General features: G+C 41.8%; 1 protein-coding gene across 1 annotated transcript in view; it reads right to left on the bottom strand.

The window, feature by feature from the left end:
- Positions 1 to 19,359, bottom strand: part of LOC309692628 (ribonuclease inhibitor-like) — a 205,660-nt gene that overhangs the window by 169,987 nt on the left and 16,314 nt on the right. Inside the window, exon 2 of the mRNA XM_082511305.1 lies at positions 10,675 to 10,845. Coding sequence (XP_082367431.1) covers positions 10,675 to 10,845 — 171 coding nt within the window. The remainder of the gene's footprint in view (positions 1 to 10,674; positions 10,846 to 19,359) is intronic.

Here is a 19,359-nt window from a genome sequence, read left to right as displayed (position 1 = left end):
GCATAGAGGCACTTGACCAGCTTCACAGCTATCATTCTAGCATGACACATTGCTGAGATATAGAGCACACCTATAATAACAACCAATAAGCAAAACCCTGTAGACAACAGCTAAAACTACAGGATTGAGAAGCTGAATTAAATATGTAGACACTGCTAAGCTGATGAGCATGTTACACATTTTCTTTTATTTTTATTTATTTGTTTCTTTTAGAGCAGAAGCTGCATGCTATTAAAAGCCAACATATGCAGACTTCTGCCTTGTTCGGGTGGCAGCATTTTTCTTTTTTCTTTTGTGTCCTGACACGTTTATGTTTTTGTTTGATTATTTTGTTGGTTTTGGAAACGAATTTAAACGAACTTGTGACAATACTTGAGAATCACAGTGACACATGGTGATTAGGCATATGATTGAAAAATGCCTAGGTTTAGAGCTATGAGCTATGAGCAATGCAAAGTTAAATATATATATATATATATATATGTATAAATGGGAAACAACTTGAAAGTTTGAAATGTGTGAGATCCATGATTTGTTTGAAAACTAGAAATTATTTCAAACTGCCTTAAGTGAAAATGTAGTGTTGCATCTATTCTCCCAAACCAAGACAAAAAAAAGAAGAAGCATTCTGTAACTTAAAAATAAGGCTGACGTGTTGACAATAGACTAAAACACTAATCCGCAGGTGGCTATCAGGAACAGAGAGGCGAGCAAAGTCACAAACACCAAGGCTGCAGACAGTCACGCAGAAACAGCAGATAACATAGAGACAACGCCTGCTAGAACCGTGGAGAGGAAGGTCACTTCACACGAGATTGTAGGAGTAGGCCACAGAGAAATAATGCAAAACAGTTTTGAGGCAGCCACTTAAGAACTTATTTGACCTTACAGCACAGGCCAAAATTGTGTAGGTTACGCAGTAACCACAGATAGTAGGATAATAGAAGCAAAACCACTTTCTTCTTCATATTCTGCACAGAGCGCTGAGCTGATAGCTGTGATTCGCGCATGTGAAATACACAAAGATAAACAAATAAACATTTATACAGACAGCCAGTATGTTTTCTCTGCTGTGCATCATTTTGCAGAATATTTGGCAAAACAGAGGAATGATTACATCAACCACATCCACCGGTTCAGCATGCCAGCCTGCTACAACGCCTACTGACTGTAATACATTTACCACAACAACTCGCATTGTGTAAATGTGCAGCACACAAAACTGATGGCTCTTTCATTACTACAGGCAATAACTTTGCTGACAGAGCAGCAAAACAGGCGGCACAAACGACAAACATCACATTGATGGCAGTAGACACACATCAGATTCCACTGGATGTGTTGAAAAATGAACAAAAAGCAGCAAGCACAGCCGAGCAGGCAAAATGGCTAAAACACGGTGCAGTTCTGACAAACGACTTAATGATGTGTTATGGCAAGCCAGTGTTGCCAAAATCCCTCCACAAAATGGCGGCGTTAGTGACTCATGGCTGTACGCATTTGTCAACGGGGGCAATGACCTGTATTGTCAACTCTCATTTCTACACTGTAAATTTTGGAACTTCAGCAAAACAATTTGTCAGAACATGCATGGCGTGTCAAAAATAGAATGCTCAGGGGAACCTGAGACCAAAAAGAGGCAGTTTTCCCACACCACCTTATCCTTTTCACACAATTCATATGGACTTTATTGAGCTAAATGAATGCCAAGGGTCGAAATACGCCCTAGTGGTCATAGACGTGTTCTCAAAGTGGCCGGAAATCTACCCAGTGAAAAAGGCAGATACAATTTCAGTAGCAAAATGTATGTCTAAGTTGTAGGAAAATAAAGAGATGATTGTAAATAACGAAGAATGTAATGATGTCTATCAAGTGTCTTGCAGATTACAGCCCAGTGTCTGGGTTCTGATCAAGGTGCTCCAAAGGAAAAACTGGAGCACACCCAGGTGGGAGGGACCACATCAGGTTCTCCTCACCACGCCCACCGCTTGCAAAATTGCGGAACGACCATCCTGGATCCATCAGAGTCACTGCAGGCGAGTAAGTGAAGCCATCTAAACTCAGCCGACACAGGCTCGCCCAATCGTTGTGATCGTTCTCCTGTTTTGGCTTCCCTTCATTGGCTTCCTGTTAAATCCAGAATTGAATTCAAAATCCTGCTCCTCACATACAAGGTCTTAAATAATCAGGCCCCATCGTATCTTAATGACCTTGTAGTACCATATCACCCTATTAGAGCGCTCCGCTCTCGCTCTGCAGGCCTACTTGTTGTTCCTAGAGTATTTAAAAGTAGAATGGGAGGGAGAGCCTTCAGTTTTCAGGCCCCTCTTCTGTGGAACCAGCTTCCAGTTTGGATTCGGGAGACAGACACTATCTCTACTTTTAAGATTAGGCTTAAAACTTTCCTTTTTTCTAAAGCATATAGTTAGGGCTGGACCAGGTGACCCTGAATCCTCCCTTTGTTATGCTGCAATAGATGTAGGCTGCCGGGGGATTCCCATGATGCATTGAGTTTTTCCTTTCCAGTCACCTTTCTCACTCACTATGTATTAATAGACCTCTCTGCATTGAATCATATCTGTTATTAACCTCTGTCTCTCTTCCACAGCATGTCTTTATCCTGTCTTCCTTCTCTCACCCCAACCGGTCGCAGCAGATGGCCGCCCCTCCCTGAGCCTGGTTCTGCCGGAGGTTTCTTCCTGTTAAAAGGGAGTTTTTCCTTCCCACTGTTGCCAAAGTGCTTGCTCATAGGGGGTCATATGATTGTTGGGTTTTTCTCTGTATCTATGAAGCGCCTTGAGGCGACTTTTGTTGTGATTTGGCGCTATATAAATAAAATTGAATTGAATTGAATTGATCTCGCCCGGTGGAGGGGTCAGCCTTCCTGGCCGGGGGGTCTACTCACGACAGGAGGGTGTGTCCTGTTGTCATGAGGTGGTGGCTCCTAATAGCTGCAGCGGCCCTGACCCTGACCGGGCTCCTCATCTTTGCTTCCGTGAGGGACAACAAGTCACGCTATATGAAGAAAAGGCAGACACTGTATGACAAAGGAAAGTACACCAAGTTTCCCCATGGCTACGCCACTAATTTCTGGTGGCAGTTTATGAACACTACAGCTCACCTGAATAATAAAACTGACTGCTTTGCATGTACCCATATGCCCCTATCCTCACAGACGTTTGGCCTGTGGCCGTACAGCATACCTGAAGATCGCAGTTGGTGCCTGTTGGGCCTGGCAACACATCCAGGCTACGGTACTCTTTGGTCCAAGGCCAACTACAGCATCCCAGCAAAAGCAACCTGGAGGTCATCATGACCCACAAATGTGAACTGTTCCGGACAGACCTAGCTACTGACCTGGCCCCAAGTCTCAGACCCACTGCCTGATGTAATTCTACTGAACAAACTGCACGCAGCACAACTGCCAGTATGTGTGATGAACAATGGATCGCGGGCAGTGGGGGAGCTGCCTACTCACCTATCTACCGGATGCCACTACAAACAAAGACTCAGTACCAGACAGGATGTGCACGGACGGCACCAAGCAGTAAAGGAACCAGATGTTTCACATCTGAGGAGGAGTGAAATTCTTACAGAGCTTGATCCCCGGCATTGGAGTTGCCGAGGTGCGGGATCACGTGGAAATCAACCGATATGCTCTGCTACGACACATCAACTTAACTAAGACCCTGGGAACGGCCTTAGCAGGAGAACAGAAGGCCATCAGAATGATGGTGCTGCAGAACAGACTGACACTAGACCTGCTAACAGCATCACAAGGAGGAGTTTGTAAGCTGATCGGGGAGACATGTTGCACTTTTATCCCTGATGGATACGAAGCTGGAGGAGACATTTATTAAGTTTTGCAGAATTTGACTGTTCTGCAAAAATATGTCACTGACCACACACCTACAATGACTGCTTATGTTGCCGTGTCTCAAAAAGAACAGCATCCCGTTGCAATTCTGTTAGAGGACAACTTGTAATAGCTGCTAATAAATGACGTGGTGATTAAAAATGACTTGTCAAGTGATCATGCACTGATTAACACATTAGTAGTTTATGCAGGTACAATATAAGGTTTTATCCTTTTATTTTTTGTAGTTTTAGTTTTATTGTTTTCTCTTGATTATTCCTGTTGCTATTTTATTTACTATACTTTTCTTTGTTCTTTTTATTATTTTATTTGTTTCATTCTTTAGACCACATGATTTACATTTATGCTATGCTGACATTTTGACAATTAAAAAATTGCTAAAGATACTTAATAAATAACCTTTACAGACAATTGTTGTATACATTTAAAATAAGTTAAAACAGGAGGGAATATGTTAGTGGAAAATGATTCTATGTTTCTTTACCTTCTTTTAAATGTACAAAGATGCCCTTTGTCTATGGTTAGATTAGTTTAGAATTATCCTTTTAGACTTTCCCAGCGAAGACATATTGTTTTGGGACATATTGTTTTAGATTATTTTATCTTTCTCCCAGCTCTCTGCTGACGAGACTAGCGCCACATATGGAGTTGTTTATTTTATCTGTTTATTATTTTCTTATCCTGTTCTCACCGTCTCTGTGATTTGTGCCTATAAAAATGCCAAGCCTCTGTTCATGGGTGTGAGTTGTTCTTAACAGCTTACCCGTGTGCACGTTAAAGCATAAAAAGTAACTTTGTCTCATTGTGTCTTTATTTCTCCTGGGTTTTTGCAGAGCTTTCCCCCAACAGTTGGTGTCTTGTTGGATACATGTTGAAGGTTGTACACGACAACTCTGCAAAGGTTTCCAAAAGTTTCTGTGGTGAACGTGTGAAGGCTGCAAACACAAATGCTGCGAAGACACGAACTAAAAAACTGCTGTTTCTCACCCCTGTTTAAGGAAAAACTTCAAAAGATCAAAGTGTAGTGACATCATAACTCCGTGAGCCAATGAGATTGTCATGTGACATTTTGGAATGGGGATGTTTTTTTTTAAACCGTTTTCAAATTTAACTTAATATTTGACTGTTTCTTAACTGACTTGTTTAGCTGATTAAGAAATGAATTGAAACGAGCATCACTAACGTTATATAACAGACAACAGAAAAAAAACAGGGTTTTTTTCTAAGTGATAGAGGTATAATACGTTTTTTTTTTTTTTAATTTAATTATCCTACTTCTTATAAGAGGGAACATTATTTAAAGAATATGTATTTAATTGGAAACCTCTCTATTCAGCTAAAGGCTATAACAAAAAAGGTGAGCTTCCTGCTCAAAAATGAAATGACCAAAATAAATGGAGCATTTCTCTGCAATTACAAACTCTGTGTAAACAATCTTGGTTTCAAAATAAGGCTAATGCTTGTGAGATGTCATCACAGGTGTAAATATTACTGCACATGTTACTATGTCAAAGTCTCACAACTGTCTTATGTTTATTTATGTAGGCAAGACCTACTTTTCACTTTTTTGCTTTGCTATATGCTCTTGAGTTTATTAGTTTGCCAGCAGCACGAACATGTACTAGTGTCAATAATAATAGTACGGTGGATTAGAAAACCTGCTCACAAGTTGAATAAACACCCAGGATTGCATAATTTTCATTCAAAACCAATATTTGAGTCAAAATGAGAAAGTTGTTTGTGCTGTCTGATAAAGAAGAAGCAAAATAAAGTGCAGTTTTGATGTAGATGATGTTGTATACAAACTAGAAGAGGAAGATAGTAGGATCTCTGTATCATGTTTTGTCACTTTGTACCATGTAATTCTTTCTATTTCCACCAGGGGGTGTTTTCAGAGATGGTAGGTGGTAAAAGAAGAGGTCAGCAGGAAGATGGCGAAGAGCGACCAAAGACCAAGAAAAAGAGGCAGTCAGGCAAAGATGAAGAGTATTATATCCCTTACAGACCTAAAGACTTTGACTCTGACAGAGGGTGCAGCCCTCACCTCCTTCCTCAATATTCTCATAGTGGGAACGTCTCCCTCGTTAAAAGCAAGTTTCCTTTTAAGTATCAGATCCTTAATATCTTTAGAGAGCCACGGTTTGTTATTAGGGAAAGTCTTAAATTCTCTGACTGGAATCACAGAGTCTTTGCTACACACCACATCAGTGAGTTCATCCAAATCAGAAGTGCTCTCTTGAAACAAGGACCAATCAGTGCAATCAAAACACCCCTGAAGGGCAACACAACTGTCTTTTGTCCAGACATTAGTCCGCTTCACACAGGCCTTCTCCCTCCTAATCACAGATCTGTAAGCAGGGAGGAGATGAATAACATTGTGATCCGAAGAACCTAGCGCAGGTCCGTCCACAGACTTATATGCCCCCTGCTCCCCTTCGGGGCAGCCCCAGACCCCGGGGGTCCCAAAGTACCCCACCCTCAGTAGAGACAGGTGAATGAGAATGAAAAAAACAGAACGATCATTTGGGGTCGAAGAGTGCCCCAGAGCGATTCTAATGGGTTCGTCAGGGGATCGGGAAAGAAAACGTAGCACTTGGGGGCCACGCACAGGCGCTGCTGCGGCAGCGTGGGGGTCATTGATACCCCAGTACATAAAAATGAAGCATAATCACAACAATCTGACTTTATTGGAGGATATTTACACCAGCAACACTGTTTAGTTTGATATGACGGATTAACAGCATGCGCTGTGATATCCAGTTCATCTGTAATAGATACTGGATCTAATCAGTCAGCAGATATTTGATCACCTTAAATATAACTATAGTAGAAAAAATACAACTGTGTTGGTGATTCATGCAAACTTGCATATCAGCCTTTTAAGGTTTTGTAGTATTGAGAACAAAGAGGTTGTGTTAGGGCTGAAAAGCCCGACTTGTTCTCCTCTGCAGGTCATCAAATGCACCACAGGCATTTGTATTTGCACAAACCTGTATATGTTTGATGGCTTTATTATTCTCTGTTCAAAGACAATAAATGTGGAAAATGTCTCATGTAGTATCAGCTTCATTTAAAAATTACTGCAAACATTTAGAGAACATGTGCTGCTGTTTGTCCTACATTTCCAACACTGAATGAACCCTGAAAACGTGATGGCAGGTGGCATATTGGAGTTCACATGAAATATCGGCTGTATGAAGACTGGAAAATATAGATGATAAAAATATGCAGCCAAACATTTGCGGACATGGATAAACTATCTGATCCAAAAAGCAGGAAGTGACACAGCCAGAAAATGAAAGTGTGTAACAGCTGAAGTCAAATGTAATGCAGAGTTGAATCTGCACTTGGATCCATCTGTGAAAGGTCCACATGTAGAGATTACATGAGTCATGATGTTTGTCAGTGCAGCTTGATAACTCCATCTACTGTGGGCTACATATACTGGGCTGGTAGCTCCATAGTGTTGGAAAGAAACTATTAAATGTGCATATTTTAAAATCAGAGGCTCTTCTAACACAGGAGCCATGTTGAGTTTGGATTCCAGCCGACCACCGGCAGTCTGAAATGGAATGAACAGTGTTGGGAAGGTTACTTTTAAAATGTATTCCACTAGAGATTACAGAATACATGCCCCAAAATGTATTTTGTAACGTATTCCGTTACGTTACTCAATGAGAGTAACGTATTCTGAATACTTTGGATTACTTAATATATTATCATGCTGTTTACAACTACATGAATGTGATTTATTACTATTACTGAAGCTCCGCAGCTCCGAACCGTAGTAAAGGGACCTCTGGCTAATACGTCGGGGTCCGTGTCGGGCTCGGAGCCGAAAAATTACTTTGTTGACTGGGTCAAGTTTGCTAGCGAGAGACAGAGAGAGGCGTTGAAAGGCTGCTCCAACGGAGCTTATTGTTTCGGAGGAAAACACGAACACAGCGTACAGTCGAGTCTTAATAGCTCATTACAACTGGGCTCGTCAGGCACTCTTCTTGGCTGCAGTGGTTATTATTATATTTACATGCTTCCAGCTCCCGTTTCTGCTCGATGACAACTCGTAGTTTTCCACTCTCCTTTTTCTCCCTCCTCGCGCTCACAGACGGGTATGGCAGTCCATTCTCCCTGCAGCACGGACTACACTGCCCATGAGGCTACATTCGTTAGGGCTATGCCTGTAGCATTCTGCCTGTTAGCTTAGCACAACAACAACAACAACAAAAATATTTGTATTTTAAATATGTAACGGCGGTACATGTACTCCGTTACTCCCCAACACTGGGAATGAAGCCCATTGACAGCGAGCAGGTCTGAACAGGAATGGAACGCATCCATGGATAATACACCACTTTATTTGAAGACATCTGTAGCACTGCCTCAGTTCTGGATGTTTCCACAGACTCCTCTGGCCTCTGTGCACCTAAAGAAAAGGTCAAAGGTCAGCAGCACATGTAGTTGGGACAATTCTTAATTTACAAACAACAGTTGCACAAACGATACAATTATTTTCCTCCAATCACGACTTTTCACTTGCAGAAATGGTCCTGTGTGATTTCTAGGCTGTGATATGAAAAACTAGTTCCTAATGGCAGCGATTCACTCAGTAAACATGTGTTTCCTCCTCAGAGGTCAGACTGGGCCACTGGATTCAACAATGAGCCAATGATCATCAAGTAGTGACTAAAGCAGAGCCCTGACGTTCTGACATTCATCACACAGTTAGAACAAATGTCTGCTGATGACTTCATCTCATGAAACGACTGATAGATGTCAACTCATTGATCAGCTGAGCTGCTGCTGCTGATCTTCTTCATCGTGCACAGAAACATTCAGCTCGTTTCAATCAGTAAATAACTTTGAACTGTTCCCACTCAAAATGCTGTCAGAACAATGATCATTGTTACTCCCCTCGAGTCTTAATAAAGCTCAACTTGTTCTTTGTGTTTAAACTGACATTTATTTCGGACAGGAGGATTCTTCCACATGTCTTAACATGTAATGATGTCCAACCACAGCCGATACAATGCCGTCAGAACTAAAAGGAAATACAAACTTAAATGAATATTCTTACTAAAGTCCTTAAGCATTATATACAACGAAACATTCCAACAAAGTACACAATAAAGTACACATTACACTTCACACTGCGGCTATTGCACTTGAATACCATGCAAAACTCGTGCATTTACATACAACGATAATAAACAAAACATTTACCTCATTGGCCTCACTCAAAGGGAATAAACTTTCATTTTTACTCGGTGGGGATGTCCAGAAAAGGCACTCTTTATTTATCTTTCTGCAGACGTGCAAACCTCGTGGCTCGTCTCTTAATTAGCTTGCTGAGTGTGACAGCCAAAAAATGCCCTCTTAGCCACAACACAACTTTAGAAAAGGTTCCTCTATAATTGCACAATTAGCACAAATAACACATTTAAACATATAAATCTAATCAACAAACATGGATTACTATTTATTTCTTATGTATTATTTCTTAATATTTCAACTACTTATTGTTTCAAACTTAACTATCTAATAAAATGAACTGAAAAAGCAACAGAAGAGTGAAAACATTTCGTGTTTCTAGAAAGATCTTTCAGCTCATAGCTGCTCACAGACTGTATTTACAAGTGACAAACTGCAACTCTACAGTACATCTACAGTATATATCAAATATATTCTGTATTCAAATCTATTGAGTGATGTTTGAAAGTCTTTCCAGGTGAGTTTGATCCAGGAGGGTCTGAAGCCAGAGTCAGACAGAGACTGTGCAGAGACTGTAGAAGGACAGCGCAGCAGCAGAGCAGTCCAGATACACTGATGATCCTCTGTCAGATCCAGAGGGACACACAGGGATGATGCTGGACTCTACATTGTGTCTGACAGTGGAGCTGTTCTCAGAGCAGTTCACTCTGCAGCACTGACAGTCATCTGCACTTCTTCTCATTCCTCTGTCAGTCACTGCTGGATGAAGCTCTCCTCTCCACCTCCCAGTAACATGGCCCAGTCAGAGCGTCTCTACACACAAGCTGCTGCTGCTTCAACCTCTCTGGATCATCAGGACACAGCTCCTCCTCTCTCAGCACACACACCGTCCTGTTTACCACCACCAGCTCCACCTGCAGAGAGAAGAAGGAAGAGCAGAGGAGATAAACGAGTGTTTCCAGAGACTCTTCATCAGCTGTCAGTCAGTGATGCAGCACATCCAGTATAAAGAGCAGCAGGGACTTCAGTGCTGGGACTGTACTAGGACTCATTGTTGCTTCACTTTTTCTAATCTTTGGATTTTTATTGAAGTTGATGAAAATGTTTTTCCCTCCTAGTTTGAGTTTGGACTTTCATTCATTAGAAGAACCTTGGTGTGTCCACTCTGAGCTCTGTAGGAACCCCAACAACAAGCCCAACAATCCAGATGGACGGTTCCAGCTGTTAACTGGAGGAATTCCATCCAAACATCTGCTCTCACTAAATTCTTCCTCACCTACAGACTGTGTTCTTCACTGCTTTAAACTTGGAAATGAATGCAGTCATTGGTCTGCGTGCTGCTTTGTTCAGAGAGCTGATTGGCTGTTGACAGTGTTTGATCAGAGCGTGTCAGCCATTACTATGGTGACCATAAAGGTCAGAAACAGGAAGTGTTTGTGTCCAATCCTGAAGCCTGTCACCATTCTCCTCTCACAGCTTCACTGAGAAGCGGCAGCTTTACAGGAAACACTGGATCTTTGTTTCATACTGACTGTGTTTAGTACAATACTGCTGACAGCACCACCCACTCACTCCATCACTCTACTGACCTCAGAGTCTCCAGTCTGTAGTCTGGACTCTGAAGATCAGACAGCTGCTTCACATCTGGATCCTTCAGGTTGTTGTCCCACAGGTCCAGCTGTCTCAGATGGGAGGGGTTGGACTTCAGTGCTGCTGCCAGATAATCACAGCTGATCTCTGACAAACCACAGCGACTAAATCTGTATAAAGAATGAAAGATGTAAGTTTATTAGACAAAGTGTGAGCTTGAAATCATTCAGTGTTTCATCATCTGTTCAGAGCTGAAGAAGGTTCAGAATGTAGAAGTTTAGAAAATGGAAACTCCAAACAGCTGAAGCCAACAGGAAGCAGCTTCAAACAGGAAACTGTGCAGAGTTTCAGACTATATGTCCTGATGCAGCCAGTTGGATTTTGGAGATTTGAATCTCTGTTCTGTGACTAAGTCCTTGAATCATTTCTTCCAGTTGGTCCAACAAGACAGACTAAGTGTTGGACATGTGTTGTGGCTCCATTAGGGGAGCTTCTAAATGTGATGTGATGGCCCCTCTGGGTCTGTCAGGTCACAGCACTGAAGAGAGCTCAAACTGGGCACACAGTTGTTCCAGTCTGGACCAAAGACTCTATACTGGGACTGAGGGACTGCTTTGACTGCACCCACTGGGACTTTATAAAGGCTCATGTTCTCACTTAGATCATCGATTTCTACTTACATTTCTTTCTGGGAAAAATGGGGAGTACTTTGAAAACAGGAAGTATTTTCCCCAATAAGCAGCCCTGGATTAGTAAATCACTCCAACATGTTCTCAGGCAGAAGAAGCTGTCTTGTTATGAGGGAGAAAAGAAAAAGATTGAGGCACAGAAACTTGTTGAAAGAGAGATAAAGCAGCTAAAATCAGGTGTAAAAGTAAAGCAGAGGATGAGCTGAATAAAGGACACTCAAGGCTGGCTTGGAAAGGAATGAAGTCCATGGTGGGGATGCAGAACAAGGAGCAAAGATGAATGTGATGCTGAATCAGCAGAAGACTTGGACTCATTTGATTCCAGCTTTGATATCATTGATTTCAATGAAGAGCTTTGTGATTGCAGCAAAGGGCTGGTAGCTCTGAGAGTCCCACTGATGAGGTGTTTGTGTGGAAATCTCTTAGTGGGACCAAAGAGAGAAAAAGCCCTGGTCCTGATGCTGTGGGAGGGAAATGATTGAAGTGTGCTGTGAGGAACTGACTGGGAGATTTTCACACATTTTCCAGTCCTCCTTGGAACAACAGGAAGTTCCCAGCATATGGAAACAAAGGTTAAGTGTCCTATGGCACTCAGTGATGATGGTGTTGTGGCCCCACCACCTCCACCTCTTTGTAAAGGAACTAACTGTAATCTGAAGCTTCAAATGGAACTAAGACTTCCTCCACTAGGTGGCAGTGTCTGATGAGAAAGTGTTAGTGGAGCTGGCCTGGAGTCAGAAACAGGAAGATGCAGGATTTGGGCTGAAATGGGGAAAAGTGGTTCGCACTAGTGCCTTAAAGCAAGAAGGTTGTAGGTTGAAGCTTGTTGGCCTTTCTGTGGAGGTTGGATGTTCTCCCACAGTCCAATGAAATGCTGCTTAGGTTCATTGGTGCTTCTAAATTGGCTGTAGGTGTGGATGTGAGAGAGTGCTTCTCTGTCTCTCTCTGTTGGCCCTGTGATGGACTGCTCACCTGTGCAGGTGGACCACGCCTCTTGCCCTATGACAGCTAGGGCACAGGCTGCAGCTCTTTGAGCCTAAGCTGAATAAACAGTTAGCAAAAATGATCCATAGATGGCCTGAAATCCCCCAATTAGCAGTTTGGTAGATAGCTATGACATGCTAATCCCATCCAGCAGCTGTAGAATAGAATAGAATAGAATAGAATAGAATAGCCTTTATTGTCATTGTACAGAGTACAACGAAATTGGAGTGCCACTCCCTTGGTGCAAGTTTCAATAATAAATATAAATGTAAGATATAAAAAGTACAAAAAAAACCAATCATAAGTACTCAAACAATAGTATGTACAATATATACAGGATAGCAGCATTAATATAATGACAGTATGAATAGCAGCATAATATAATGACAGTGACGGTATGGAATAGGTTCAATTGTTTTTCTGCTTATTTACTACGGTGATAGCTCTGGGAAAGAAGTCAACCCCGAATCTGTTTGTCCTGGTTTTATGTGACCTGTACCGTCGGCCTGACGGTAATAGTTCAAACAGTTGGTTGCTGGGGTGAGAGTGGTCCTTGATGATATTACCAGCTCTGCTGAGGTACCGAGAGTTTGCAGTGACCTCCAGGCTGGGCAGAGAGCAGCCAGTGATCTTCTGGGCTGTGTTGATGACCCTCTGCAGTACTTTCCTGTCCACAGCTGAGCACCCTGCATACCATGTTGTTACGCCGTACGTTAGGATGCTCTCTATGGTGGCTCTGTAAAATGTCACCAGCAGCCTCTCCTCCAGGTTGTTCCTCCTGAGCACTCTCAGAAAGTGGAGACGCTGCTGGGCCTTTTTAACCACCGCTGTAGTATTTGCAGTCCAGGAGAGGTCATCAGATATCTGCACACCCAGAAACCTCATGGAGTGTACCCTCTCCACACAGCTCCCGTGAATGTAAAGTGGGGCCGGGTCTGCTCTGCCCTTCCTGAAGTCCAAGATAAGTTCTTTAGTTTTCGTGGTGTTCAGTTGGAGGTTGTTAACTGAACACCACTCAGTCAGTCTGTTGACCTCATCTCTGTAGTCCGACTCATCCCCCCTTGAGATGAGTCCAACCACTGTGGTGTCATCCGCGAACTTTATGATGGTGTTTGAGAGATGGGTAGGGGAGCAGTCGGATGTGTAGAGCGTAAACAGGAGGGGACTCAAAACACATCCTTGTGGAGACCCGATGCTGAGTGTGATGGTGCTGGACCGGTGGGGGGCGGGTCTGACAGACTGTGGTCTATTTGTCAGGAAGTCACTGTCACTGTTCATAGACATAAACTACACCTTTATTGGTGCTATTTCCAAGCACATTGTGCGCTGTCGGTCCTGCTTGCTACACAAGAACATTCAATATTTAGTATTTACTGCTGTTTACACTTAGCTAGATTAACGTGATGGTCAGTGGCGGTCCTAGCCTGTTTGGCGCCCTGGGCAAACACTCTCTATGGTGCCCCCCCCTCCCCCCCTCCCCCACACACAAACACACACACACATAAAACATATTAAGGATTGTATGTTAACATAAAACTGTTGTCGAAATTCACCAGAGAAACACACACACATGAAGAGAGAGAGAGAGTATGCATTGTATGCAGACGGCTACCAAACAGCCATCATAATTCGTCACACAATGAGAACAGGACAAATCACAAATTGACAATGACTAATTAATGTTTTAAACTGTATTTGTTAACAATTTGAAAAATAAAATTTGCTGAATGAATGATCAACAGTTGTTGTTGCTGTGCAGCAGTGGGAATACTGACAACTGTCACTGGATCATTTAATGTTGAAGAAATATATTAAACCAGAGGACGACTTTTTTTTTTCTTTAATTCTCCGCTTTTCCAGTCTCTTCAATTTGTCTTTTAGAACACTCTACTCACCATATCAGGAAATGCTAAGATTTGACTAATGACTGCTTGAGAATCACTGGGCATAAAATAGTATTTTTTCCTGCCAAACTGTGTTACATTTTGAATTTTTGTAGATTAATTTAAAGAATTAAGAACAAATGATCTGTTTTGTGACAGGCTATTAATAACAAGCACCTAAAGATAATTTAAAATTAATTATTTGCAACATTGTCTGTTTTTTGTACACACAACATGGTTGATTCTTTTGAGTTAAGCACTTTTTTGTAACAGTGACAGTGTAGAAGTGAAAAAACACTGCCATCATCAGGTCAAACTTGAAATTTCAAAATTACTCTACAAATTTTATCCTGCAAATTGTCACTGAGGTTCTGTAATGACAGGAAAAAAATTTATGGAATGTTTATTTCCTTGAAAGTGGATCAAAGCCAAAGTAAAATGTATTTCTGTAGCTGTTGACCAAAGTGACCTGCTCTCCCTCTTGAGCTACAGCAACTCCTAATGTAACATTAAGTAAGATAAATACCACCTAGAACCTCTTGTACTATACAGTGTTTGTGTAGATAAAGAACTCTATGAATGTTTCTTAATCACTTTAAATAAATAATCATAAACAACTTCCAAAAATTCTGCTTGATCTGCTTGCAAACTGTCAGGGGTTAGTACTTAAAAAATTTATATATGAATGTACTACACAAAGGGAGTTCATTTGGATTTTTATGAACCCCAATTTTACAGGGAGTGCAGAATTATTAGGCAAATGAGTATTTTGTCCACATCATCCTCTTCATGCATGTTGTCTTACTCCAAGCTGTATAGGCTTGAAAGCCTACTACCAATTAAACATATTAGGTGATGTGCATCTCTGTAATGAGAAGGGGTGTGGTCTAATGACATCAACACCCTATATCAGGTGTGCATAATTATTAGGCAACGTCCTTTCCTTTGGCAAAATGGGTCAAAAGAAGGACTTGACAGGCTCAGAAAAGTCAAAAATAGTGGGATATCTTGCAGAGGGATGCAGCAGTCTCAAAATTGCAAAGCTTCTGAAGCGTGATCATCGAACAATCAAGCGTTTCATTCAAAATAGTCAACAGGGTCGCAAGAAGCGTGTGGAAAAACCAAGGCGCAAAATAACTGCCAATGAACTGAGAAAAGTCAAGCATGCAGCTGCCAAGATGCCACTTGCCACCAGTTTGGCCATATTTCAGAGCTGCAACATCACTGGAGTGCCCAAAAGCACAAGGTGTGCTATTGCACACCTTGTGATGTCAGAGACATGGCCAAGGTAAGAAAGGCTGAAAGACGACCACCACTGAACAAGACACACAAGCTGAAACGTCAAGACTGGGCCAAGAAATATCTCAAGACTGATTTTTCTAAGGTTTTATGGACTGATGAAATGAGAGTGAGTCTTGATGGGCCAGATGGATGGGCCCGTGGCTGGATTGGTAAAGGGCAGAGAGCTCCAGTCCGACTCAGACGCCAGCAAGGTGGAGGTGGAGTACTGGTTTGGGCTGGTATCATCAAAGATGAGCTTGTGGGGCCTTTTCGGGTTGAGGATGGAGTCAAGCTCAACTCCCAGTCCTACTGCCAGTTTCTGGAAGACACCTTCTTCAAGCAGTGGTACAGGAAGAAGTCTGCATCCTTCAAGAAAAACATGATTTTCATGCAGGACAATGCTCCATCACACGCGTCCAAGTACTCCACAGCGTGGCTGGCAAGAAAGGGTATAAAAGAAGAAAAACTAATGACATGGCCTCCTTGTTCACCTGATCTGAACCCCATTGAGAACCTGTGGTCCATCATCAAATGTGAGATTTACAAGGAGGGAAAGCAGTACACCTCTCTGAACAGTGTCTGGGAGGCTGTGGTTGCTGCTGCACGCAATGTTGATGGTGAACAGATCAAAACACTGACAGAATCCATGGATGGCAGGCTTTTGAGTGTCCTTGCAAAGAAAGGTGGCTATATTGGTCGCTGATTTGTTTTTGTTTTGTTTTTGAATGTCAGAAATGTATATTTGTGAATGTGGAGATGTTATATTGGTTTCACTGGTAAAAATAAATAATTGAAATGGGTATATATTTGTTTTTTGTTAAGTTGCCTAATAATTATGCACAGTAATAGTCACCTGCACACACAGATATCCCCCTAAAATAGCTAAAACTAAAAACAAACTAAAAACTACTTCCACAAACATTCAGCTTTGATATTAATGAGTTTTTTGGGTTCATTGAGAACATGGATGTTGTTCAATAATAAAATTATTCCTCAAAAATACAACTTGCCTAATAATTCTGCACTCCCTGTAGACTGGTCAAGTTCTTCTATACCAAACTCGCTCATACATGTCTTTCTAGACCCTTCCTGGTGCGCTGCTGCACAGTCATGTTGGAACAGGAAGGGGTCATCTCCAAACTGTTTCCACAAAATTGGGAGCATGAAACTGTCAAAAATGTCTTGGTATGTCTGCGTGTATTTCAAAACATGTAGCTCTCCGACTTTATATCCTGTACGAGAGTTTGTCTTGTATTATGTTCAAATGTTTAATAAAAACGTGTATCACTCATTGATAAAGAAGAAAACTTTGAAGAAAACTCTGAAATTATCCCGATTAGTGAAGAGTGTGTCGTTTCCGCAGCACTATTCTTTGTTTCTATTTAATGTATTTAAATCTAGTATTGTGTAGATTCACAATGGTCAGAGGGCACGGTGGCGCCAGTGTCCGGCAGCCTCGCCTCTGTCAGTGCGCCCCAGGGTGGCTGTGGCTACAATGTAGCTTGCCATCACCAGTGTGTGAATGTGTGTGTGAATGGGTGGATGACTGGATATGTAAAGCGCTTTGGGGTCCTTAGGGACTAGTAAAGCGCTGTATAAATACAGGCCATTTACCACTCAATGAGAATGATCATCACGTGTTCTTACATGATATTGTAAGAACTGTATTTAAATAATGTAATGGAGAGCAGAGGATCATCACACTTTTTTCATATAAATGGTAAATGGCCTGTATTTGTATAGTGCTTTACTAGTCCCTAAAGACCCCAAAGCGCTTTACACATCCAGTCATCTACACACACATTCACACACTGGTGATGGCAGCTACATTGCAGCCACAGCCACTCTGGGGCGCACTGACAGAGGCGAGGCTGCCAGACACTGGTGCCACTGGTTTCACCCAAAACCTCTGGTGATAATGACCCACACTTTTTTTCACACCTTGGCTCATGTTATGAAGCACATGATTAATAGTGGTCAGCAATGCACTCAAATACACTAATAGTATTTTAGTGTGATTTAAAATGGGGTAGCACAGTTACCTGCAAGAAGGTCCTGAGTTCAATTCCACTATCAAGCCGGGATCTTTCTGTGTGGAGTTTGCATGTTCTCCCCATGTTTGTGTGGGTTCTCTCCGGGTACTCCGGCTTCCTCCCACCGTCCAAAGACATGCAGTTAGAGGGGATAGGTCAATTGAAAAATCTAAATTGCCCATAAGTGTGAATCCATGAGTGAATGTGAGTACGGATGGTTGTTTGTCTCTGTGTGGTAGCCCTGCGACAGACTGGCAACCTGTCCAGGGTGTACCCTGCCTCTTGCCCTAAGATAGCTGGGATAGGCTCCAGTGCCCCCCGCAACCCTGAAAAGCAAATGGATGAATTTAAAATGGTCTAAAATAATTTTTAGACCATTTCACTCATTGGATTTATTTCATTTTTCTGACAAATAATATTTTGATGAGACAAAATGTTCTGATGAACAGAAAATACTTCTTTCTGTAATATTTATTCTGTATAAACAGATTATACAGGAAACACTTGGGCTGATGGATTGTAGGTTTCCAGGTTTGGTAACTAGATCAAAACGTGGCACAGCTGGCAACCTAACAAACTTTTATCCACACTCCTAAAAGGTTGATTCTGTTCATCTGGCTGAGATTTTCATCAGTAATCTGGGACATTTAAAAGTTGATGTGTACCGTAAACCTACGCATACAGATCAGAATTTAATGTTTGACTCTCTTCATCCACTGAAGCATATACTGGGTGTCACCAGGACGCTGCAACATAGAGTGAACACCATCCCTACAGACACAGTGGCCAGGGAAGCAGAAGAACATCACATCAAGAAGGCCCAGAGTAAATGTGATTCAAGATTCTTTATTTGTCACGTGCATGGCTATACAGGTATAACACACAGTGAAATGTGACCTGATACACTCCTCGACTGTGCAACGAAAAAAAGAGAAAGACAGAACTTTATATACAGTGAATGAGTATATACAAAGAGGACATTATGTGTTGCAAGTGGGTGAGTTATGTACATTATATAAATAGAAATAAAATAAAATAAAACAATATGGAAAATTACATCTTGTGCACATTGTGTGGGAAGGGTGTTAAAATGTCATGTGCTATAGCGAGGCCAGAAGAATCAGGATGATATGAGAATATATGCACTGCACTACACACTGTATATAAATGCCACTTGTTTTGCACATATTCAACTCTGTATATTTTATATATTTTATTATTTTTATTATTTATTTATTTATTTTTACTATTTAATTTGTAAAAATGTGTATACACACACACACACACACACACACACACACACACACACACACACACACACTCGTAGGAAAATATTTAGTATACACATCCAGAAATGCATACACTATTATATATTGTACATATATTTATTAGTTTCAGGTTGGCCATTTTTGTATTTTGCTCGTTTGTGTTGTTGTGTTTGCACATCTCTGTTGCTTGTGGGGCTCGCACACAAGAATTTCACTCGCATGTGCTGTGCCAGTGTGCCTGCACATGTGATGTGACAATAAAAGTGATTTGATTTGATTTGATTTGAATATGATAATGAGTCCTGTCTCAGTCACTTAAGGATAATAGGGGGGTGGGGGGCACCCGTCCCATCCCAGCAACAGATGGGATGGGTCCTTCAAAATCTCTCACATCTCTCCACAGCACCTGTATAGAAAGTCCTGAGGATCACTGGAGAGACCCTGAACTTCCTCAGTTGTCGTAGGTTGTACAGGCACTGCCTAGCCTTTTTGGTCTGGACCTGAATGTGGGCAGACCATGTCAGGTCTGAGGAGATGTTGACACCG

This window comes from Aulonocara stuartgranti (assembly GCF_965226115.1).
Source record: "Aulonocara stuartgranti genome assembly, chromosome: 3".
NCBI lineage: Eukaryota > Metazoa > Chordata > Actinopteri > Cichliformes > Cichlidae > Aulonocara > Aulonocara stuartgranti.
The sequence above is the reverse complement of the archived record's forward strand: the minus strand, read 5'-3'. Positions and strand labels throughout refer to the sequence as shown.